The 25,829-nt window shown below is 41.8% G+C and overlaps 1 protein-coding gene across 1 annotated transcript; it reads left to right on the forward strand.

Moving 5' to 3' along the window:
* The first annotated feature begins 16,548 nt into the window (after nucleotides 1-16,548).
* Nucleotides 16,549-23,475, forward strand: LOC130272882 (uncharacterized). The gene is made up of 4 exons (XM_056518863.1): nucleotides 16,549-16,612; nucleotides 18,756-18,876; nucleotides 20,068-20,157; nucleotides 22,658-23,475. The coding sequence occupies exon 4, from the start codon at nucleotides 22,658-22,660 to the stop codon at nucleotides 23,387-23,389; it is 732 nt and encodes a 243-aa protein (XP_056374838.1). The 5' UTR covers nucleotides 16,549-16,612; nucleotides 18,756-18,876; nucleotides 20,068-20,157; the 3' UTR covers nucleotides 23,390-23,475.
* Nucleotides 23,476-25,829: the final 2,354 nt, after the last annotated feature.

A 25,829-nucleotide genomic window follows, 5' to 3' on the forward strand; every position in this document is an offset into this window, starting at 1 on the left:
AACTAACTACAATTCCCAGCATTCACTGATACACCCTACATGTTGGGAGTTTTAGTTTTGCAACAGCTGGATGTTGTCACGGAACGTAACAAGGGGTATAGAGAAACTTAAAACCACAAAGGTGTTTGACGGATTTTTTGAACAGTATTTATTGAAAATAAAAAAATTTATTATTAATTTGCACAGCCCACTGTTCGAAAAATCCGTCAAATGCCAGTGTGGTGTGAATTCTCACTGCACCCCTTATAAAATTCCATGAGGAGTGTAGTTTCCAAAATGGGGTCATATGTGAGGGTGTCCACTGTTCTGGCACCACGGGGGGCTTTGTAAATGCATATGGCCAAATTCACTTTCCAAAAGCTCAATGGCACTCCCTCTGTTCTGAGCATTGTAGTTCGCCCGTAGTGCACTTGACGTTCACTTATTGGGTATTTCCTTACTCAGAAGAGATGGGGTAACACATTTTTGGGGGTATTTTCTGCTATTACTCCTTGTAAAAATGTAACATTTTGTTTAGGGGTGTATCATAGGGCCCACGGGCAAAAGATTATGACGGGGCCCCTGTGTGACCAACCTTATGTAAGTCACACCCATACAGATGCTCCACCCTCATATAATAAAGAAAATATAGGAAAAACAATTAAATCTCAAGGAAACAGCCCATTTTGGTCTTAAGGACTCAGACAATTTATGTTGTTCCAGTTTTTGTGCATCATTTCATACTTAATTTTATTTGCTGTAATTTGGCATGGATGCTGCAGTTAGTTACTAACTTACTACAAATCCAAACATGCCCTGATTTAGCATATGGTTCTTCAGCTGCCCCAAACCAAAACTACAACTCCCATCATGTTTCAACATAATCTAAATTGAACTACTATATAGTGCAAGATGCTTGGAGTTGTAGTTTTGGTCAGCTAAAGTATAAGCCCATATACGGTATATGCGGTATAAGGGCATGCTAGGCGTTGTAGCTAGTAACTTCAACTGTAAGCATTCCTTGATCTAGCCTATAGCTCTGAGTCAGGGCAAAAACTATTACAGCAAGCATGTAGCACTATAACCTTTATTATACTATTATATAGTGCAACATGCTTAAAGTTGTAGTTTTGGTTAAGCTGCAGAACCATAGTCTGATTCAGGGCATGCTGGGCCTTAATATTTCTAACAACCAGCATGCCCCCCTCCCCAAGTCATTTTCAAGCCTGTTGTGATTGATGGATGCAATAATCAAAAGTACCATTTTGAAATTAAACACACGGGGCTAAAGTAGTTGTTAATATGTTAGAGTACAGTGCACAGTATCACCTAATTAGTGGTAAGGATATGCTAGGAGTTGTGGTTTTACCCATCATCACTGCAGAATTTACATGTGACGACATAGTGAGGAGAATACACCATTATAAGTGACTACAGCTCTGATAGGACATCGTGAGGAGAATTCACAATGATATAAGTGACTACAGCTCTGATGGGACATAGTGAGGAGAATACACCATGATAAGTGACTACAGCTCTGATGGGACATAGTGAGGAGAATACACCATGATAAGTGACTACAGCTCTGATGGGACATAGTGAGGAGAATACACCATGATAAGTAACTACAGCTCTGATGGGACATAGTGAGGAGAATACACCATGATAAGTGACTACAGCTCTGATGGGACATAGTGAGGAGAATACACCATGATAAGTGACTACAGCTCTGATGGGACATCGTGAGGAGAATACACCATGATAAGTGACTACAGCTCTGATGGGACATAGTGAGGAGAATACACCATGATAAGTGACTACAGCTCTGATAGGACATCGTGAGGAGAATTCACTATGATATAAGTGACTCACAATTCTTCATGTGTTCTCTATAGTCTAAGAGGGTACATACAACCGTGACTTGTTCAAGGTAAATCTTCTCTGTGTAGAACTTGATGGCCAGATGGCTCCTCACTCAATTTACATGTGACGACATAGTGAGGAGAATACACCATTATAAGTGATTACAGCTCTGATAGGACATCGTGAGGAGAATTCACAATGATATAAGTGACTACAGCTCTGATGGGACATAGTGAGGAGAATACACCATGATAAGTGACTACAGCTCTGATGGGACATAGGGAGGAGAATACACCATGATAAGTGACTACAGCTCTGATGGGACATAGTGAGGAGAATACACCATGATAAGTGACTACAGCTCTGATGGGACATAGTGAGGAGAATACACCATAAGTGACTACAGCTCTGATGGGACATCGTGAGGAGAATACACCATGATAAGTGACTACAGCTCTGATGGGACATAGTGAGGAGAATACACCATGATAAGTGACTACAGCTCTGATAGGACATCGTGAGGAGAATTCACTATGATATAAGTGACTCACAATTCTTCATGTGTTCTCTATAGTCTAAGAGGGTACATACAACCGTGACTTGTTCAAGGTAAATCTTCTCTGTGTAGAACTTGATGGCCAGATGGCTCCTCACTCTGTTGGCGGATGCTATGAAAAATTAAAGGTGTATTTCAGGCAAATTCCCATACAGTTAATATGAGGATTTGCTGCTTCCATGTACAACTCTGAGACATGACATCATCATAGAGCAGTTAGAAAGAAAAGAACAACTCAACTTCAGCAGCTAATAACTATTGGAAGGATTTAGAATTTTTTTATATAAATAATTTACTGTATATGTTTAACTTTCTGTAGCCAGTTGATTTATAAAAAATAAATGTTATTGCCTGGAATACCCCTTTAATATAATGCTGCCAGACGCTGTATCTTCTGAATTCATACTGTCACACACTGTATCATATTAGATATAATCTCCCCTAGGCACAATGTGTGTAACTATTCTTATCAAGAAAATAATTTTTACTTTCATATTTTTAGGATTTGATTTCATCTATATCAGTGTCTTGTATTTTAGATATTTCAAGTCGGTGAGTAAAATCTCTATTGTTTTGACATGTTCCTATGTTTATTAACATACATAACATTGTAGGGTTAAGTATTAGGATACATTACACTATGTTTTTTTATTTTATTTTAATATTGTTATGAAAAAAGTAATATTTTTTTTATATTTGTATGATAATTATTTAGGTAGAGCTGATGTTTAAAATTGCATTCCCAGAGTTATGGATGGCTTTCAAAAATTGAAATATGAATAGCATAAAATGTGCATTTCAATATTATAGACATGGAGGAGACATATGAACATATCTACAAATTCCTCACCACTGGTGAAACACCATCCGGATTCAACACTGCACAGAAATTCAACTTTAAACGGTCCTGTGCCAGATTTTCTCTGAAGGGTGACTATCTAAAACCGTTAATATATTACTTGTTTTTCAAAATGGCTTTAAATAAATAGATTTTTCATTAATGTGTGTTTTATTCCAGATGGCGAGGTCTACTTTGGGACAAAAAAGCTTGTTAAATCAAAGGACGAAGCCTTCGCCTTATTCAAAGAGGTACATGCATTACCCATAGGTGGTCATTCAGGTATTAAAAAAACTTGTTCTACTCTCTCTAACAGGTGGTATTGGAAGAGAATGACAATATATGTCACAAACTGGGTATGTATTAATGATTTAAATATTTTTTACAGAATTAAATGTGCATTGGTAGTAATATAATTTTTTCCCACAGATTATGGAATGCGAGAAGTGCCAAAAGGTTGGAAGGCCCCTCATTTCAACGCAACCGTTACAGTGCATTAAGGTAAACTTATCATACACCTAAACCCAATGTGCATATATAACTTATATGCACATAGTTAATCCATGTGTGCTATGAACAGTACTGTACACAGTATTCCATGTGTGGTCTGACCAGTACTGTACACAGTATTCCATGTGTGGTCTGACCAGTACTGTACACAGTATTCTATGTGTGGTCTGACCAGTACTGTACACAGTATTCTATGTGTGGTCTGACCAGTACTGTACACAGTATTCTATGTGTGGTCTGACCAGTACTGTACACAGTATTCCATGTGTGGTCTGACCAGTACTGTACACAGTATTCCATGTGTGGTCTGACCAGTACTGTACACAGCATTCTATGTGTGGTCTGACCAGTACTGTACACAGTATTCTATGTGTGGTCTGACCAGTACTGTGCACAGTATTCCATGTGTGGTCTGACCAGTACTGTACACAGTATTCCATGTGTGGTCTGACTAGTGATTTGTACAGTGGTAGAATAATTTAATTGCCATGGGCATCTATGCCCATATTGATGCCTCCATGATTTTATTTTGTTTGGCAGCAGGTGCTGGACACTGGTCACTACAGCTAAATTTACTGTTAACTAAGACTCCTAAGTCCTTTTCCATGTCAGTCGTTCCAATTGTTCTCCCATTTAGTACATAATACCAGCCTGGATTTTTTATCCCCATTTTTGCATAACTTTACATGTATCTGTGTTGAACCTCATCTGCCACGTCCCAGACCAAACCTCCAACCGATCCAGATCCATTTGTAACAGTGCTCTGTCCTCTATTGTGTTAACCATTTTACTGAATTTAGCTTCATCATCAAAGATTGCAACTTTAATATTCAACACCTCTACAAGGTCATTAATTAATATATTAAATAGAATACAACCAAAGACTTACTCCTAATGTACCCCACTGGTAACAGTCACCCAATAAGTACCATAATTAACCACCCTCTGTTTACCAACCTACATACACACATTCTCCCCCAGCCCCAATCCTTCTCATTCTATGTACTCACCTATAATGTTGCAACGTATCTAATGCTTTGTATGAATCCAGATGCATAAACTTCATAGCAGTAACATAAAATTATATATCACATACTGTAATACAATATAGTTGTATGATGCGCACTCCACTTTTCGAAGCTATTTTTAAGTGTGCTTTCGCAAGATAAGTTAAGAATGCCTCTTTAGTCTTGGCAATACCAGCGTTTTCATGTGTATTTTTTAAGGTGTGTGTGTGTGTGTGTTTGTGTGCAGTATGGTAGGAAATGATTATTTACGTAGACTTTATTAAAATATTTTACTAATAATTTTTTCAAATCACATTAGGTGTCTGCAGTCTGGGAACTTGTTGGCATCGACTTGATAGGACCTTTAACCAAAACGGTGGAAGGCTATCAGTACATTTTCACAGCAACTGATTATTTTTCGAAATGGGTTGAAGCCTATCCGATGAAGACGAAATCTGCTCCAGAGGTGGCAGGGGACATCTGTTTCCTGATCTATCGCCATGGTTGCCCCAAGAGGTTTCTTTCGGACCAGGGTAGAGAGTTTGTCAACCAAGTAAGTATTCTAAAAGTACAAATATGAAAAAAAAAATTTAAATAAAAATGTTATCTGTACCAATTTTTTTATTTTTTTTTTATAGCTCAACAATGGGATCTGCTCTATCCTGGGAGTGTTACTGCTGCCTACCACCCTCAGACTAACGGACTTGATGAAAAAAACAATCAAAACATCAAGAGGTAAGTTTTTTCCTGTGTTTTTATAAACTTAATGTCTAGTTTGATACTCTAAAAAAATGTGTTTGTTTTTATTACAGAGCACTTGCGAAGCTTGTTAATGACAGGCAGAATAACTGGGACTTCTATCTAGGGGCAACATTATTCGCCTTGCGATCAAAGATGCAGTTAACAACGAAGTACTCTCCGTTTCTACTTATGTACGGGAGGGAAGCAATTTTTCCGTCTGAGGTTCCACTTGATCTGCCAGTGAGTATCTGATAAATTAAAGCAAAATACTACCTATTGCCCATAGTCTGTGTAATAATTTAGTCCTTCTTCCACATCTTACATTTTCATTAATACAATGCCAGGTTTACATTATTATTATTTTTTTTATTCATTGTGCTATATTTTTTTGTTCAGCTTTCGAACATCATTCTTCACACTGACAGCTGTGATACATTTGTGGAAGAAAAGAAAGCTGCCCAAGTGTTGCTGCACGAAGCCACTAAGGCCAATATAGAGAAGGCCCAAACAAAGCAAAAGGAGGCTCACGCTAAGAAAGTGCAAAAAAAAGTATAAAAATGTAACTTACAAAGTTGGTGATGAGGTTAGTAAAAAATAATAATTTTTATGTTTAAGTAAAATATAAGAGGAACACACCAACATTCCAACCTGTGTTAAATTGTAAACAATGTCAGTATGCCCTAATTATATATCTAACACAGATGTTCCATACTACTTTAACAGGTCCTTCTCTATAACATGAGAAAGCGTGGCAGAAAAGGAGGAAGGATGGAGCCGGACTTCACGGGGCCTTATACCATCCAGGAGGTGATTGGAAAAAATGTAAAGTTAGCGACTTCAGATGGGAAGACTTTAAAAACAAAAATAAGCTTGGACCACATTAAACCATTCCGAAGGAGCTTCAAAACTTCAGCCCTCGTGGTCAAAAAAGAAGAAAAGTCCCCTGAGAAGATTGAGGACAGTCCACCCTGGCCTGAGAAGATTGAGGACAGTCCACCCTGCCCTGAGTAGATTGAGGACAGTCCACCCTGCCCTGAGTAGATTGAGGACAGTCCACTCTGGCCTGAGAAGATCGAGGACAGTCCACCCTGGCCTGAGAAGATTGAGGACAGTCCACCCTGCCCTGAGAAGATTGAGGACAGTCCACCCTGCCCTGAGAAGATTGAGGACAGTCCACCCTGGCCTGAGAAGATCGAGGACAGTCCACCCTGGCCTGAGAAGATTGAGGACAGTCCACCCTGCCCTGAGAAGATTGAGGACAGTCCACCCTGCCCTGAGAAGATTGAGGACAGTCCACCCTGGCCTGAGAAGATCGAGGACAGTCCACTCTGGCCTGAGAAGATCGAGGACAGTCCACCCTGGCCTGAGAAGATCGACTACCGTCCACCCTGGCCTGAGAAGATTGAGGACAGTCCACCCTGGCCTGAGAAGATCAACTACCGTCCACCCTGGCCTGAGAAGATTGAGGACAGTCCACCCTGCCCAAAACATTGTGTCTCTATTATCAATTTCATTAACGATACTATGGAGGTACAATATATTCATTTTTGTCACAAATTAGGTTCTCTCTGTCTCTCTTTCTCTGTCTTTGACTCTCTCCCCCCTCTCCCTGATGTCTCTCTGTCGCTGTGTGTGTATATATATATATATATATAACAATAATATTTTTTTCAATTTACTAATTTTTGTTTAATTAATAGAATACAGTTTATTTTAGCAGAAAGTACGATTTAGTCTTCACAATGTCAATCAGACACTGAAAAAAAAATTTGAAAAAAAAAAAAAGTTTAAACTTTTATAAAGTTACATATTAAGTGAACTGTTCTAATTTTTGATTTTCAATTATGTTGTAACTTAAAGGTGTATTCAGCTTTGAATTCCAAACAAAGCATGGAAGAAAGAGGTAGCGATTAGTCGGTATTTAAGGTTACAAGTTTGACCATGTTGGTCATTTGTTTAGCCATGCCCTGTTGGCTGGCTATTTAGACGTTGCCACTGCTTGGCAGAAATTTTTTTTTTTTACTCCAACATTTATTTTGCAAGTTGGGTCTTTTGTTTTGCCGTGCCCTGTTGGCTGGCCATTAAGTTAGACGTTGCCACCGTTTGGCATAATGCTCTATTTTATCTTATTTTTTCAGTTGTTTTGTCTGTCTACAGTGTAACTCCAACAATGATGTTGTAGGTTATCTGATGTAACATAGTATATAATGTAACCAAAAAATGTACATAGAATTCACTATGGGACTTCTAAATAAATCTTACAAACTGATCTTTCCAATCCCTTGTCACATCTCGTTACATCCTCATTTAGCTTCAATCTCAAGTTATCCTGCCACTACACCATCATTGAAAGGAACCTGTCATTTTTTCTATCAGAAAGGAGCCTGTATTAGGTTGAGTTCAGAAAGGTACAATAACATACATGGATTTTAACATTGTTTTTTTTTTCTCTACCACCCCCCACCCCCCTCCCCACCATTAAAAAATAACTAATAAAAAGTTCAAACGCTGTGGAATTCAGAAGATCAGGACTCCGAGGAAGCAGTGGTGGGGCCATACAAACTGTATGTGTCGTCTTTTAAAACTCTGCATGGGACAGGGCGGCTTTCTGATGAGGTAAGGGATTACGACTAATTAATAGAAATGAGTTAAATATACTTAATAGTAATATTTTAATAAATATTTTATTTTACAGTTCATTGATGCATACATATGGCATGTAATTGCACATTATCGAGTAAGTGTAACGTGCTTGTATGTTTAATTTATATGTTCATTGCACTATAATGAAGTATTCTCACTTTAATTCGTTTCAAACAGTTCACCAGATATGCGCCTGTGCTGCTACGTCCTTATTTATGGGTGAAATTGCAAGACTTGGAAAGGTTAGTTGTCTGTTCTGTCCTAATTTACGGTAATATATTTCAATGACAAAAAAAATTTCCTTTATGGTTAACTTAAAGAACTGCCTGTTATTATATTTATACATTTTTTTTTTTTAAACAGATGCCATTTCCAGAGGAGGATATGTGGATTTGCCCATTTAACCACAAGAGTCATTGGATTTTGATGGTAGATAATTTTTTTCAATATTTAATATATGTAATGCAATGGCAACATATTGTTATAATACAAACTGATGCAGCACCCATAATTTGGCTGCATCTTAAAGTATAACAATCAGATGCTATGGTCTATCTTAAAGGGTTATTACAGGAAAAACCTTTTTTTTAGATATCAACTGGCTCCAGAATTTAAATTTTGTTAATATAATATTTCAGATCGTAAGGAAGTCACAAAAGGAGCTCCTACTGATGGATCCACTCGGCAATGAAGATTACTATGCGTCCATCCTTAAACCAAACTGGAGGTAAAATAAAAAAAAATTTAAAAAAATGTAATATATATAGAGTGAGAGATATAATATCTATCTATATACCGTATTTATCGGCGTATAACACGCACTTTTTAGGCTAAAATTTTTAGCCTAAAGTCTGTGTGCGTGTTATACGCCGATACACCCCCAGGAAAGGCAGGGGGAGAGAGGCCGTCACTGCCCGCTTCTCTCCCCCTGCCTTTCCTGGGGTCTAGAGCGCTGCTTCCGGCCCTTTTCACCTCCTGGTTATCGGCGCCGCTGCCCGTTCTGTCCCCCTGACTATTGGTGCCGGCGCCGATAGCCAGGGGGAGAGAAGCGGCACCGACAGCCAGGGGGAGAGAAGGGGCAGCGGCACCCATTGCCGGCGCCGCTGTCCCGTTGCATCCCCCCATCCCCGGTGGCATAATTACCTGAGTCGGGTCCGCGCTGCTGTAGGCCTCCGGCGTGCGTCCCCGGCGTCGTTGCTATGCGCTGAACGGCGCGGCGCATGACGTCAGTGCGCCGCGCCGTGCATAGCAACGACGCAGGGGACGCACGCCGGAGGCCTACAGCAGCGCGGACCCGACTCAGGTAATTATGCCACCGGGGATGGGGGGAGGCAACGGGGCAGCGGCGCCGGCAATGGGTGCCGCTGCCCCTTCTCTCCCCCTGGCTGTCGGCGCCGGCACCGATAGTCAGGGGGACAGAACGGGCAGCGGCGCCGATAGCCAGGGGGTGAGAAGGGCCGACAGCAGAGCTCTAGACCCCAGGAAAGGCAGGGGGAGAGAAGCGGGCAGCGACGGCCTCTCTCCCCCGGCCTTTCCTGGGGGTGTATCGGGGTATACACGCGCATACACGCACCCTCATTTTACCATGGATATTTGGGTAAAAAAAATTTTTTTACCCAAATATCCTTGGTAAAATGAGGGTGCGTGTTATAGGCCGGTGCGTGGTATACCCCGATAAATACGGTATGTATTTTATTCATTTTTTTTATTAATATTATCTTTTTTATTTTTCAATAATAATAAAAACATTTTTTTCATATATATAATATATTCTTATTTTTATTTTTTTAAAGTGTATTCTTGGGTAAGTATGCCAAGCAGGAAGAGGAAAACCAGTGGGGAATTAAGAAGATGAAGCACAAGAAGCAGAAGGATTCTAGTAGCTGTGGCGTTTTGATATTGATGGTAGAAAACATTATAATTTTTTTGATTTTATTTTTAATATTTTTTTTAAAGTTTAATAGTAGCATTTACAATTTTTTTTTCTTTCACAGTTTGCAAAGCACTATCTGCTGAACATTCCAGTGACACTGGTGGAGACATCTTCTGAATTTGTTAAAAAAGCAAGGATGGACATAGCTAGTTCCCTTCTCCTGTATTCCATGTTAGTAATACATCAAATATATCAAGACATTTTTTAATTCATGATAAGATGACAGTGAAATCATTTGGTTGTACTTGGATTCTCTTCAACTTTTAATTATGATATTATTTTTTTATAGGGAGAAAACCTGAACAAGAATGTCCTGGACTTGAAGGATGCTCTATGTCCTCCCCTTGGATAAACCTGGTGATCTTCTCTTTTCTTGTGCCACCCTTTTTTTGTTCCTCTCCTTTTCTCCCCCCTTTTTCTTTACTATTGGCTTTGCCTCTCACGTCATATTTTGTTTTAACATAGTTTAATGTGCATTTCATGTACCATACTATTGGCTTCTTAGAAGCCTTGTTTGCATATATATATATATATATATATATATATATATATATATATTGCTTTGTTGCCATTTATTCACTCTATTTAGTTAAAGGGGTATTCCAGTCCAAAACTTTTTTTAATCTATCAACTGGCTCCGGAAAGTTAAACAGATTTGTAAATTACTTCTATTAAAAAAATCTTAATCCTTCCAATAGTTATTAGCTTCTGAAGTTTTCTGTCTAACTGCTCAATGATGATGTCACGTCCTGGGAGCTGTGCAGTTTCTATAGGGATATTGTCCCATCATGCACAGCTCCTGGGACGTGACATCATCATTGAGCAGTTAGACAGAAAACTTCAGAAGCTAATAACTATTGGAAGGATTAAGATTTTTTTTTTATAAGAATTAATTTACAAATCTGGTTAACTTTCTGGAGCCAGTTGATAGATTAAAAAAAGTTTTGGACTGGAATACCCCTTTAATATTGTCCTGTTGCCATGTGTTTTCTGTTCAGTTTAAACTGTTAACCCCCCCCCCCAAAAAAAAAGAAATGTCTAACTCTCTGGCTTTCTGTAATCTCTGTTCCCTCTGCCGTGGTCTATCTGAGACCTACCTGATGCACTGAAATTGGAAGCATGTGGTGCCTTTGGTGGTAAGAAGCCTTCAATCTACAAATAGCAGTAGAACATCCTGTCTGTCATGTGAGAGTTTAAAGAGTTAATCCACTGCCCTAGTGTTTAAAACATTTAGTTCCAAAAGCCCATTTATTTCTGCCACGCCCCCTCCCATAGACTTCCATAGATATCACAACCACACACTCAGGTTTTGGACCTAAATTTTCGGAAAGCTGGGGCAGTGGAGTACCCCTTTAAACCATCATGTGCGGTCACTTTTTATTTGGTGTACCTTTTCTTCCTTCCTCTGCTAACCTGTCAATGTTTTTGCTTTAAGATTTACAGGATGGTATGCAAGGTAAGGTATTTTTTGAATGGATGGGTGAATTGTTGGTTGAATGTAAGATATGAAAGGTAGGTGGCTGTTAGGTTGTATGGGAGATATGAAAGGTGGGTGAATGGTCAGTAACACTGGTTGAAGCCTTGACGTGGCGTTACTGCTCACATGGCTAGCCATGTGCCAATTCAACCGCTGTGAATGAGTAACAAACGTGAATTAAAGGGGTACTCCGGTTGAACACATGTTTTATTAAATTGACTGGCTCTGGCCACACCCCCACCGCCTCGGACTGGGACACTTCTTTTCTGATGTGTCATAAGGTCTTGATAGCTGTTGCTCTGCAGGAGACCAATTATAAATTATTGTCTCGTTGGTTCAGGGTTCCAGCCCTGCTCCACCGGTTCTACCCTGCTGTTCAGGACACAGGTTGGCGGTGTGGTCAAGCAGGGGGCACATTGATTCATATCTGTCTCTCTTGCCCACTATTAAGTGCCTTCTGGAGGGATGTTTACTCCCTTATTGACACTATTACGGGGGTTAGGTTGGATCAGTCACCCCAGGTTCTCTTACTTTCGATGCTCCCTGGTTCTCCTAGGTCACTGAGGTGTGACGGGTCTACTGTTGGCAGCAGCTAGGAGGGTTATACCTAGAAGATGGGGGTCTCTGTCCCCACCGACAGTTACAGATTGGCTTAAAGAAGTGCTACACATTCAGGGCCTGGAGGAGTGCCTGTCAGAACTGAAGGGCCTTAGTGACAGATACCTGAGGCGCTGACGTCTCTGGCTTGACTTTGTTTACTCGCCTCACTTTCTGCAGTTTGGCCTCTCTTCTTCCTCCACTGCACCTGCTGTGTGACTTCGGACCCCCCCTCCCCCTTACATAGTTAGTATGGTTGAAAAAAGACATACGTCCATCAAGTCCAACCAGGGAATTGAAGGGAAGGGTGTAAGGGGATAAGGGAAAGGGATGTCGTTTTATATTTCTTCATAAGCATTAATGTTATTTTGTTCCAGGAATGTATCTAACCCTGTTTTAAAGCTGTTAATTGTTCCTGCTGTGACCAGTTCCTGAGGTAGACCGTTCCATAAATTCACAGTCCTCACGGTAAAGAAGGCGTGTCGCCCCTTTAGACTAAACCTTTTCTTCTCCAGACGGAGGGAGTGCCCCCTCGTCCTTTGGGGGGGTTTAACCTGGAACAGTTTTTCTCCATATTTTTTGTATGGGCCATTAATATACTTATATACGTTTATCATATCCCCCCTTAAACGTCTCTTCTCAAGACTAAACAATTGTAACTCCTTTAATCGCTCCTCATAGCTAAGATGTTCCATGCCCCATATTAGTTTAGTCGCGCGTCTCTGCACCCTTCTCACTTCCCCCTCCCCTCTTGTCCTCTTCCTTCGCATCTTCCTTTCTTTCCCTACCTTCTCCCCACCCTTCTCCCCTTTCTTTCTCCCTTTCCCTCCTTGCCCAGTTTTTAGTTTCTTTTTAGATGTTTGAAATGTTATGTTGTACTTTTATTGATTTTATGTTCTATCTAGATAGGTGAGAAATGTCGCTTCGTTACCGAGACTACATGTATGGTTTCTTGCCCTACCACTCCTGCACGAGGTGGTTTTGACCTGGTGATGATTCTTGTGTATATTATTGGGCAGCATGTGCCTTTCTTTGTGACTTAACCTATCTTTGTTTATTTAATAAAGCGTTGAATTTGACAATAAATTAGCTGGCTCAAGATAGTTAAACAGATTTGTAAATTAATTCTATAAAAAAAATCTTGATCCTTCCATGACTTTTTAGCATCTGTATACTACAGGTGAAATGCTTTTCCTTTTGGATTTATTTTTTTTTAGGTTTTACACATCTTGTCCACAGTGAGCTAACACCTCTGTCCGTATTCGGAACTGCCCAGAGCAGCATATGTTTGCTAAGGTGATTTTCTACTGCTCTGGACAGTTCCTGTTTTGGGGTATCAGATGTCAGCAGAGAGAACTGTGGACAGAAAATAAAAATATATATTTTTCAACAGACTACCCCTTTAACTCTCTTAATCCTTTAACAAGAAGCAGGTTTGTTTTTAACATGTCATTTAATAAATAAAAAAATTACGAATATTTATTGGTTGTATATTTGTATGTATATTGTAGTGTAGTGTTAGCGCAGTTTTAGCGTATTTAGCGTAGATTTGTTTTAGCACAGTTTTATTGTATTTAGCATAGCATAGTGTTAGCGTATTTTTAGCATATTTAGTATATACATTTTAGTATATTGCTATGATTGATTATATTTGATTTATTTTTACACGTGTAGAAACAATGAAAAGGGCCTTTTATTATTTGATTACTTCATTATTGCATTACTTCATGGGTATTGTGAAAACATGTAGGACAGAAGGGCTTTTAAAAAAGTACATTCCCCCCGGGAGCATGAGTGCGTGACATCGGGAGGAGACATCCACTACTACCAAGACGGCTTCCACTACTAAGCCTGTAAAGAAATATCAAACAAAAAAAGCACACACAAGTTAAACCATTTTTATTAGGAAAAACACTCCCCCGCAGCCCTCGTTAACCATTTTACTAAAAGAAAAGAAAATAATGCAGGTCATCGTTGTAGTCCACCGAATCCGATGTAATCCTCCTCCGCATTCACGTATCTGAAACAAGAAGAAAAACAACAAAAAAATGGCTTAGTACCTGGAGTCCAGTGACAGAGCAGGAACGGAGGTGGGTAAGTGGCCTTGTGATCACCGTATCCAGCCATCTATACAGAAGGCTGTACACAGCATTAACGTAGCAGAGCACAACTGCCTCTGCTACTTTTGCAAAACTACAACTTCCATCCTACACGGACGGCCTTTGGCTGTCTAGGCATGCTGGGAGTTGTAGCCCCTTCACTTTATGACTAAGCTTAGCTACACCCCACTGTAAACTATCTAAACTACAGTTTATCTGCCTGTATAACTAAGTTAGCTACACTACACCCGTTAACAACTACACTAACTATGCTAGAACTGGACTAACACTACACTACGCTAACTACTCTAAGACTACTCTGCGCCAACTACTAGAAAACTACACTAACAATACGCTACACTAAATACGCTTAAACTGAGCTAACACTAAGCCACGCTAAATACACTAAAACTGCCCTAGCACTACACTACACTAAATACGCTAAAACTACGCTGCACCTACTACTCTAAGAATACGCTCCGCTAAAACTGCGCTAACACTGAGCTACAGTAAATATGCAAAAACTGCGCTAACACTACACTATGCTAAATACGCTACAACTGCGCTAACACTAAGCGCAGTTTTAGTTCTTAGCGTAGCTTAGTGTTAGCGCAGTTTTAGTTCTTAGCGTAGCTAACACTAAGCTACGCTAAGAACTGTAAAACTGCGTTAACACCACTAAATATGCTACAACTACGCTAGCACTAAGCTACGCTAAAACTGTGGTAACACTATGCTATGCTAAATACGCTACAACTGCCCTAACACTAAGCTACTAAGAACTAAAACTGCGCTAACACTAAGCTACGCTAAGAACTGTAAAACTGTGCTAACACTAAGCTACGCTAAGAACTGTAAAACTGTGCTAACACTAAGCTACGCTAAGAACTGTAAAACTGCGCTAACACTAAGCTACGCTAAGAACTAAAACTGCGCTAACACTAAGCTACGCTAAGAACTGTAAAACTGTGCTAACACTAAGCTACGCTAAGAACTAAAACTGCGCTAACACTAAGCTACGCTAAGAACTAAAACTGCGCTAACACTAAGCTACGCTAAGAACTGTAAAACTGTGCTAACACTAAGCTACGCTAAGAACTGTAAAACTGCGCTAACACTAAGCTACGCTAAGAACTGTAAAACTGCGCTAACACTACACTAAATACACTACAACTACGCTAACACTACACTACGCTAAATACACTAGCACTAAGCTACGCTAAAACTGTGGTAACACTATGCTATGCTAAATACCCTACAACATCGCTAACACTATGCTACGCTAAAAACTGTAAAACTGCGCTAACACTACACTACGCTAAATACGCTAACACTAAGCTACACTAAAACTGCGCTAACACTATGCTTTGATAAATACGTTACAACAGCGCTAAAACTACGCTAAAAACTGTAAAATTCCGCTAACACTACACTACTCTAAAAGTGCGCTCACATTGATCTAAAACTACACTAACTACTTTATACCTGTGTAAAACTACAACTCCCAGCATGCCTGGGCAGCCTTTAGCTGTCTGGGCATGCTGGGAGTTGTGGTGCCTAACTTCCTTTCACTATTAATACTAAACAATGCTAACTTACAACCTACACTCATCTACGGCTACGATACCTACCTAGTTCCCTACGCTATTTGCGTAGTGCTGCGCATGCGCAGTACTACTTTACCTGCGCCCGATGCTCTACTTTCTGTTCCTGCGGGGGACGGGGAGTAGAGATGCGGGCGTGGGGCGCTCGCGGGGACGCACGCTGATGACAGCGCCATCGGGCATAGGGATCAACAGTACATGTAACAATAGTGTAAATGTATATGAGGCAGCCGTATGAGCCGCGTACATGTGTGAACTTCTGTCGGCCCACAGAGGCCATGAGAGCTTGTACAGCTTCAGCAATCACAGGGTGAGGAGATCCTGTCCCTGTGATAGCCAAACTGACACTGCTGTGCGCATCGATGCGTGACGGTTAAATATGTCACGTGACAAGAGAGAGCCAATAGGATGTGATGGAGGCGGAGCATCTCATTCTACTGCAATGCACCGGTCCCATTGCCCGCAGGCCCCGCCTCCATTATACTCCTGTCTCCTCCGTCATACAGACACATGATGCGGCTCCGGACGCCTGAGGAGGAGGAAGTGGAGTGAGGGCTCGGGAGTGTTGACATCATTCACACATGTTGAGGCTCCGCCCCCTGACGGCCGATGGCCACGCCCCCTTCTTCGGACTGCATTGGGAATCTAGGAGAAGAGGAGGGGCCAAGCACACAAGGTCCCGGAAGAGAAAAGCCCCCCCCCCCCCCCCCCCCCCCCCCTGCCCCTTCTCCTCGGGTGCACGCCCAGGAAGCTGCCAGGACCCGGGTAAGATGATGGTTTTAAGGCTGGGGGGAGGGGGGAGATTTATCAAAACCTGGACAGAGGAGAAGTTGACCAGTTTTCCATAGCAACCAATCAGATCACTTCTTTCATTTTTAACAAGGCCTCAGCAAAATGAAAGAAGCGATTTGATTGGTTGCTATGGGAAACTGGGCAACTTTTCCTCTGTCCAGGATTTGATAAATCTCCCCTACGGTGTGGAGCAATTTCTCCCCATAAGGGAGCCTCCAGCTGTTGTAAAACTACAACTCCCAGCATGCCTAAACCAAGTTTTGCAACAGCTGGAGGCACTCCTGGTTGGGAAACACTGACCCATTCTATATACTACTATATAGTCCGACATGATGGGAGTTGTAGTTTTGCAGCAGCTGGAGGCACCTTGGTTGGGAAACACTGGTATTGAGGAATGGCGGACACGTTGGGGAGGGGGTAACTAAGTGAAACAGTGTTTACCAACCAGGGCGCCTTCACTTGTTGCAAAACTACAACTCTCTGCATATCTGGACAGTGTTTGGCTGTCCGGGCATGCTGGGAGTTGTAGTTTTGCAGCAGTTGGAGGCACCCTGGTTGGTAAACACTGTTATAGAGGGTTGTGGGACACTGTGTGGAGGGATGGGTGACATTCTGAGGAGGGGGTAACTAAGTGAAGTGGTGTTTTCCAACCAGGGCGCCTTCAGAAGTTGAAAAATTACTGTTAATGGAGAGATCGATAGCCCTAGCAAATAAATGGTTAAATCCCTTTAACTCAGCCCGGGGTAAATGGCCATTAATGTAAACTACGATTAGCCCTGTCGTGTCCCTTAGGGGACAGGGAGAAATGAATGATAGGGGGAATAGGGGCCTTAAATGTAAGAGACTCGACAAGTTAATTGGTAGATTAATTAAAAAATTATTAAAATACTTAGTAGGGATCGACCAATATTCACGATTTTGGGCGTTATTGGCAATTACCTTGCCAATTATCTGATAATGCCCCAGCCCCCCGCACCGCCCCCACCGTGCCGCACCCCCCACCACACCGCCCTGGCCAGAGAACGCCGCCGCACCATTGCCTCCCCCATCCCCGGTTCTATAATTACCTGTTCCCGATGGCTGGGGTCCGCGCTACTTCTGGCTCCTGCTGCGTCCTGTGTTACGCTGTGCGCTGCGCAATGACGAGTAACATCCTCAACGCGACGTCACCGTCAGTGCGCTCAGTGACAGCTCAGGAGGACGCCACCGGAGCCAGAAGTAGCGCGGACCCCGGGAACAGGTAATTCTATAACCGGGGATGGGAGAGGCAATGGGGCAGCAGCGGTGGCGGTCTCTGGCCGGTGCGGTGGGGGGTGCGGTGCCGTGCAGCGGTGAAAGGACTGAGGAGGACCCCTGGACAGGCAGGGGGGAGAGAAGCGGGTGGTGGTGGTGGCGGCGGTCTCTGGCACCGCAAAATCCGCTGCAGTTCATTCATTTTAAAGCGCCCACTTTAAATCAATGATCTGCAGTGGTGTCGCGCCTAGCCGATAACTTATACCGGAATATCGTTTTGTTTTGTTTTGTGACTTTTTGATCGCTTTTTTTTATTAAATTCGGGAGTTGTAGTTAATTACGAACTACAACTCCCAGCATGCTCTGATACAGCCTGTGGCTCAGCAGCTGCCCCCAAATGAAAACTACAACTCCCAGCATGTTGGACTATATAGTAGTATATAGTATAGGTCAGTGTTTCTCAACCAGAGGTGCCTCCAGCTGTTGCAAAACTACAACTCCCAGCATGTTGGACTATATAGTATAGGTCAGTTTTCCAACCAGGGGGGCCTCCAGCTGTTGCAAAACTACAACTCCCAGCATGCCCGGACAGCCGTTGGCTGTCCAGGCATGCTGGGAGTTGTAGTTTTGCAACAGCTGGAGGTGCTCTGGTTGGGAAACACTGGTATAGTATATGGTGCAACATTCCGGGAGTTGGAGAATTGTTTTTTTGTCCTGTATTTTTTATATAAAATACCGGCAGGGTGATCAAAACACGGGCAGTGCTGGTAAAATACTGTCCAGGTGGCAACCCTACCTGGGGCCCATGGGATTCTAGTTAGGCCCCTGATTCTGATGGTACCATATGTGACAGGGTTGTATTAATTATTGTTTTCTCATGTAGGATGAGGATCTGCTGACAAAGTGAGGAGCCAATGATGTCCGGGCGTAAGACTCTGCCGAGGGAAGTCATGGCGGTCTGGGCCAGATAAAGAAGAAAGAAGACTGCAGAGAAGACGTCTCCTGTGAGTCATTTATATCATGATATATCATGATGCTGTAGTCACTGATATCTTTGTGTGGCCAAGTCTGTTGGAAGGGGGACATCAGGAGGGGGGCCCAGGGCAATTTTTGGCATCAGGGCCCTGTGGTTTCTAGCTATGCCCCTGTATGTATGTGTATAGGTAAATAAGATTATCTTTGTATGGGAAGAAGTTAATTGTTTTTAGGTTTTGATAGTGTGAGCGTAGTCTGGTTAGTGTGAGGATGATGGGAGTCAGGGCAGCGGGAGGATGATGGGAGTCAGGGCAGCGGGAGGATGATGGGAGTCAGGGCAGCGGGAGGATGATGGGAGTCAGGGCAGCGGGAGGATGATGGGAGTCAGGGCAGCGGGAGGATGATGGGAGTCAGGGCAGCGGGAGGATGATGGGAGTCAGGGCAGCGGGAGGATGATGGGAGTCAGGGCAGCGGGAGGATGATGGGAGTCAGAGCAGCGGGAGGATGATGGGAGTCAGGGCAGCGGGAGGATGATGGGAGTCAGAGCAGAGGGAGGATGATGGGAGTCAGAGCAGAGGGAGGATGATGGGAGTCAGAGCAGAGGGAGGATGATGGGAGTGAGCGCAGAGGTAGGATGATGGGAGTGAGCGCAGAGGTAGGATGATGGGAGCCATCAGAGCAGAGGGAGGATGATGGGAGTCAGAGCAGAGGGAGGATGATGGGAGTCAGAGCAGCGGAAGGATGATGGGAGTCAGAGCAGCGGAAGGATGATGGGAGTCAGAGCAGCGGTAGGATGATGGTAGTCAGAGCAGAGGTAGAATGATGGTAGTCAGAGCAGAGGTAGGATGATGGGAGTCAGCAGCGGGAGGATGATGGGAGTCAGAGCAGAGGGAGGATGATGGGAGTCAGAGCAGAGGGAGGATGATGGGAGTCAGCGCAGAGGTAGGATGATGGGAGTGAGCGCAGAGGTAGGATGATGGAAGTCAGAGCAGAGGTAGGATGATGGTAGTGAGCGCAGAGGTAGGATGATGGGAGTCAGAGCAGAGGTAGGATGATGGGAGTGAGCGCAAAGGTAGGATGATGGGAGTCAGAGCAGCGGGAGGATGATGGGAGTCAGAGCAGCGGGAGGATGATGGGAGTGAGGACATTGGGTAAATAATCTGTGGACTGATATTTTAGATTATTTTTTAATATTATTATTTTACATCCTTTTTTTCGAGATTTGGATAAATAATTGAGCTGATTGTTTCCTCGGAAATATTCCTTCATCATTGTTCTTTTACACTGGACTCAAGTCAAGTCCAAGTAAGGTTGGTATATTTAAATAATGTTTACTGTAATTGACTTTCAAGAATTTTCTAACTTTTTTTTTCTTATTAAAAAGTTTGCATTCATAAAAAAAAAAAATGTATCATAAACTTGAACCTAATCCTTTGTCACTTAAAATACAACAATTTAAAATTGTCAAACGGATTGAGCAAAAAAATAATATATATATATATATATGCACATATGCACACAAAGAGGTTCTTCAGCAGTCCAAGAAAGGTTCAAATGGTAATTTTATTTTCCCATGAAATAGTGATACAACGTTTCACCGGTCTCTCACTGTCTTTTTCAAGCATGCTTGGAAAAGCCGGTGAGAGACCGGTGAAACATTGTATCACTATTTCATGGGAAAATAAAATCACCATTTGAACCTTTCTTGGACTGCTGAAGAACCTCTTTGTGTGTATCTAGCAGACAGATCGTGACCTGGACTGTGCTGACAGCACCCACTGCATTGCTGTTCTATCGGGTTGTGCTGCTTACAAAAGTTTTGGAGAATGTAAATAAATAAATAAATATATATATATATGATGTGTGTGTGTGTGTGTGTAAATATATATAACCATAACTATTCTCATCCTTTTCCTATGACACTTTCCTATGCCTGTTTGCATTGGCCGATGGTCTTTGTGAAACCAAATCATTAGTGAGGATTTTACTTTCTATGCTTTCTACTTTTCCAACCACATCAGCCCACTGCAAAAAAATAAAAAGCCTGGTTGAGTAGAAAAGGCCTAACAAGATAGGACAACCGCTGTTAAAGGTACTCCAGTGTAAAACTTTTTTTATTTATTTAAATCAACTGATGCCAGAAGGTTAAACAGATTTGAAAAATCTTAAGCCTTCCAGTACTTTTTAGGGGCTGTATACTACTGAGGAAATACTTTTCTTTTTGAATTTCTCTTCTGTCACGGCCACAGTGCTCTCTGCTGTCCATTTTAGGAACTGTCCAGAGCAGCATATGTTTGCTATGGGGATTTTCCCCTGCTCTGGGCAGTTCCTCAAATGGACAGCAGAGAGCACTGTGGCCGTGACAGAAGAGCAATCCAAAAAGAAAAGCATTTCCTCTGTAGTATACAGCTGCTAATAAGCACTGGAAGGATTAAGATTTTTTAATAGAAGTAATTTACAAATCTGTTTAACTTTCTGGCACCAGTTGATTTAAATAAAATTAAAAAAAAAAGTTTTCCACCGGAGTACCCCTTTAAATTTCACTTTGGGGGCACCTGGTGTATTCTAAACCTTTTACATGTGTGGGCATCATTTCCAAAGTAATTGTTAGTATTACAAAAAGTCGTTAAAGGGGTACTCTGGCCCCAAGACATTTTATCCCCTATCCAAAGGATAGGGGATAAGATGTCTGATCGCGGGGGTCCCACCGCTGGGAACCCCTGCAATCTCTTATGCAGCACCCACCTGTCTTAGCTGCACAAAGCGATGATCGCTCCGTGTCTGAAGCCTCACGACCACGGGGCCGGAGTATCGTGATGTCATGACTCCGACCCCTTTTGACATCACGGCCCGCCCCCTCAATGCAAGTCTATGGGAGGGACGTGACGGCGGTCACGCCCCATCCCATAGACTTGCATTGAGGGGGTGGGGTGTGACGTCACAAGGGGGTGGAGTCGTGACGTCACGATACTCCAGCCACGTGGTCGTGAGGCTTCAGACACGGAGCGGCGGGACCCCCGCGATCAGACATCTTATCCCCTATCTTTTGGATAGGGGATAAGATGTCTTAGGACCGGAGTACCCCTTTAAAGGTGTTCTCCGATGGAAAACTTTTTTTTTTTTTTTAAATCAACTGGTGCCAGAAAGTTAAACAGATTTGTAAATTTGTAAGTCATACCCTATATTTTTGAGTTTTTCTTTGATTTGTGGTGGGGAAAAGAGGTTAGCCCATATCTCACTTTTTGGAGCTATAAAATTTAAGATTTGTAAATGACTTCTATTAAAAAATGTTAATCCTTCTAGTACTTATTAGCTGCTGAATACTACAGAGGAAATTCTTTTTTTTGGAACACAGAGCTCTCTGCTGAAATCACGAGCACAGTGCTCTCTGCTGACATCACAACCACAATGCTCTCTGCTGACATCACGAACACAGTGCTCTCTGCTGACATCTCTGTCCATTTTAGGAACTGTCCTGTATGTTTGCTATGGGGATTTTCTTCTACTCTGGACAGTTCTTAAAATGGACAGAGATGTCAGCAGAGAGCACTGTGCTCGTGATGTCAGCAGAGAGCGCTGTGTTCCAAAAGAAAATAATTTCCTCTGTAGTATTCAGCAGCTAATAAGTACTGAAAGGATTAAGATTTTTTAATAGAAGTAATTTACAAATCTGTCTAACTTTCTGGCACCAGTTGTTAAATAATTTTTTTTTTCACCGGAGTACCCCTTTAATGCTGACACAGTAACCATCTATGCTTTTATATTTATTTTATATTCTATAAAATGAAGACTTTTTGACATTCTTTTTAGATGCCTTCATGCTTGGTGAACAAGTGCTCGACTAAGAGTGGCAAAAAGGGCCAAAGTCCAGATATCCATTTGCACAGATTTCCGAAAGATCCAATAAGGATCCGAAAATGGCTCCAGCAGACCGGGCAGACCTTCGAAAATTTGGAAAGAGTAATAGAATTGATTGTGGAGGGACAAAAGGAACCAAAATATTGGCTCTGCTCCTTACACTTTGATTCAGACTGCTATGTGCAAACACCAAATGGACCGGTGTTGAGGCAGGATGCCATTCCCTCTAATTTCCAAGGTTTTGCCGAAGGTGGAAGGGTCATTGAAGAAAGTCTTAAAAAACCGCGACCACGTGGAAAAAAAAGACCCATGATGTCCACGTCACGACCAGATGTTCCATCGTCCGCTACTTCTACCGATTCTTTCCACCAAGTCACTGATACTAAATATGATGTTACATTTTCTAAGGAAGGTTTCCGAACTATCGGAACACAAACTGAATCCACCATTTCTAATTCAACTGTAGAATATTTGGCCTATGACGAGCAAAAAAGGGAAATTTCCTCCTTATGCCGAGAGGGTCCAGCAGCGTCCACACCTGTGGCACAAACAGGAAAGTTAACATTAATGAATATGGGGCCGTCTTTAATTTTGATTGGACCCTGGGCAATCGCACAGTCCATCTCAATACCTCATCCCAACCTCCCCCAACAAAAAACAAACACGGATCTTAGACTTGTCTGAAAAACCTTTAAAGGGGTACTCCACTTGAAAACTTTGTATTTTTTTACAATCAACTGGTGCCAGAAAGTTAAACAGATTTGTAAATTACTTCTATGTAAAAATCCTAACCCTTCCAGTACTTATCAGCTGCTGTATGCTCAGGAAATTTTTTTCTTTTTGAATTTTCTTTCTGTCTGACCACAGTGCTCTCTGCTGACACCTCTGTCCATTATAGGAACTGTCCAGAATAGGAGCAAATCCCCATAGCAAATCTCTGCTGCTCTGGACACTTCTTGACATGGACAGAGGTTTCAGCAGAGAGCACTGTGGTCAGACAGAAAGGAAATTCAAAAAGAAAAGAACTTCCTCCTGAGCTTACAGCAGCTGATATGTACTGGAAGGATTAAGATTTTTAAATAGAGGGAATTTACAAATCTGTTTAACTTTCTGGCACCAGTTGATTTAAAAAAAATGTTTTCCAGTGGAGTACCCCTTTAATAATTTAAACACAAACAACTCCTTAGCTTAACCTGTAATAGTACCTAGTACCTACTTGCCACCTGTAACCTTTTTTAATCTCTGTCCCATAAGACTTTACACAATAAAGAGAGACTTGAATTGTGAATTTCAAACTTAAATGGGCACTGTCATCATCTTTTTTTAATATGTTGTAGTACTTATGTACTACAACATATCTCTAATATACTTCTATTATTTTTTCTTTGTGTAAATTATTTTAATTTACTGTTGAAAATCCGGCCACTAGGGGCCTCCCTCCTAGTGGCCGGCTGCAGCCTGCTGTGACATCACAGGTGAATTTGGACTGATTCCGGCCGGGCATCAGTCCGAATTCAGTCAGCCTGCGCTTGCTCCCTGCCTGTCAATCAAACAGGAGGGATCGAGCACAGTGAACGCCGGGGCTGCGCGCATTGGCTCCCTGGCCTCGCGCGCTGGTCCCGCCTCCCGGCATGTACACGCGGCAGCATGCTGCTGCCTCAGGAGCCATGTGTCCTGTACTTGGGTATGTCTGATCTGAGGTCTTATATGAAAGAAAATTTCAGAAAGTTAAAGAAAACAATATAATGGCTGCAAAGGAATGGGGGGGTTGCGGCCGTTAGAAAGATAGTTTTCAACACAGGGTGCCTCCAGTTGTTTCACCACTAAAACTCCCAGCATGCCCTGGCAGCCAATAGATGTCAGAGCATGTTGGGAGTTGTAGTTGTGAAACAACTGGAGGTACACGGTTAGGAAAACAATCATGGCCTGTATAGATAAGCTAAGGGCGAAAGTCGGCCCCCAGCAGGCATCATTGACGTCGCGTCTGCTGGGGAAGTCTGCCTGGTAAGTGAGCACACTACCAGGTAGAGAAAAAGCCATTTTAAGATAGTAAAAAAAAAATTAAAGGGAGGGGGGGGGAGGGGTTAGGGATAGATGGGCAATAGGCAGGGACAGGAAAAAAAATGGATGGTGGCAGCTACACTTTAGGGCCAAATTGGAAAAATGATCCTATTTAGCTGAATGAAAGAATTTATCCAGATTGGTTACTTCGGCCATAAGTTTGAAATTCACAATTTAATCCCCTCTTTATTGAGCAAAGCCTATAGTATATTTGTACTAACAGTTATAGGTTGTTGGGAGAACATGTATGTTAATATCTTAACCCCTTAACGACTCAGGGTTTTTCCGTTTTTGTACTTTTGTTTTTCCTCCTTACCTTTAAAAAATCATAACTCTTTCAATTTTGCACCTAAAATCCATATGAGGGCTTATTTTTTGCAACACCGATTCTACTTTGTAATGACGTCAGTAATTTTACCCAAAAATGTACAACGAAACAGGAAAAAAAATCATTGTGCGACAAAATGTAAGAAAAAAAATACAATTCTGTAACTTTTGGGGGCTTCCGTTTCTACGTAGTACATTTTTTTTGTAAAAATGACACCTTATCATTATTCTGTAGGTCCATACGATTAAAATGATCCCCTAATTATATAGGTTGGATTTTGTCGCACTTCTGGAAAAAATCATAACTACATGCAGGAAAATGTATACGTCTAAAATGATCTTCTGACCCCTATAACTTTTTTTTTTTTCTTCCATGTACAGGGCGGTATGAGGGCTCATTTTCTGCGCAGTGATCTGATGTTTTTAACGGTAACATTTTTGTATTGATTGGATGTTTTGATCACTTTTTATTCATTTTTTTCATTATATAAAAAGTGACCAAAAATACACAAATTTTGAATTTTTTTGCGCGTACGCCATTGACCGTGCGGTTTAATTAACAATATATTTTTATAATTCGGACATTTCTGCACGTGGCGATACCACATATGTTTATTTTTATTTACACAGTTTTTTTTAAATGGGAAAAGGGGGGTGATTCTTACTTTTATTAGGGAAAGGGTTAAATGATCTTTGCTAACTCTTTTTTTATTTTTCCACTTTTTTTTTTTTTTTG

Source organism: Hyla sarda, chromosome 5 (assembly GCF_029499605.1).
Source record: "Hyla sarda isolate aHylSar1 chromosome 5, aHylSar1.hap1, whole genome shotgun sequence".
Taxonomy (NCBI): Eukaryota; Metazoa; Chordata; class Amphibia; order Anura; family Hylidae; genus Hyla; species Hyla sarda.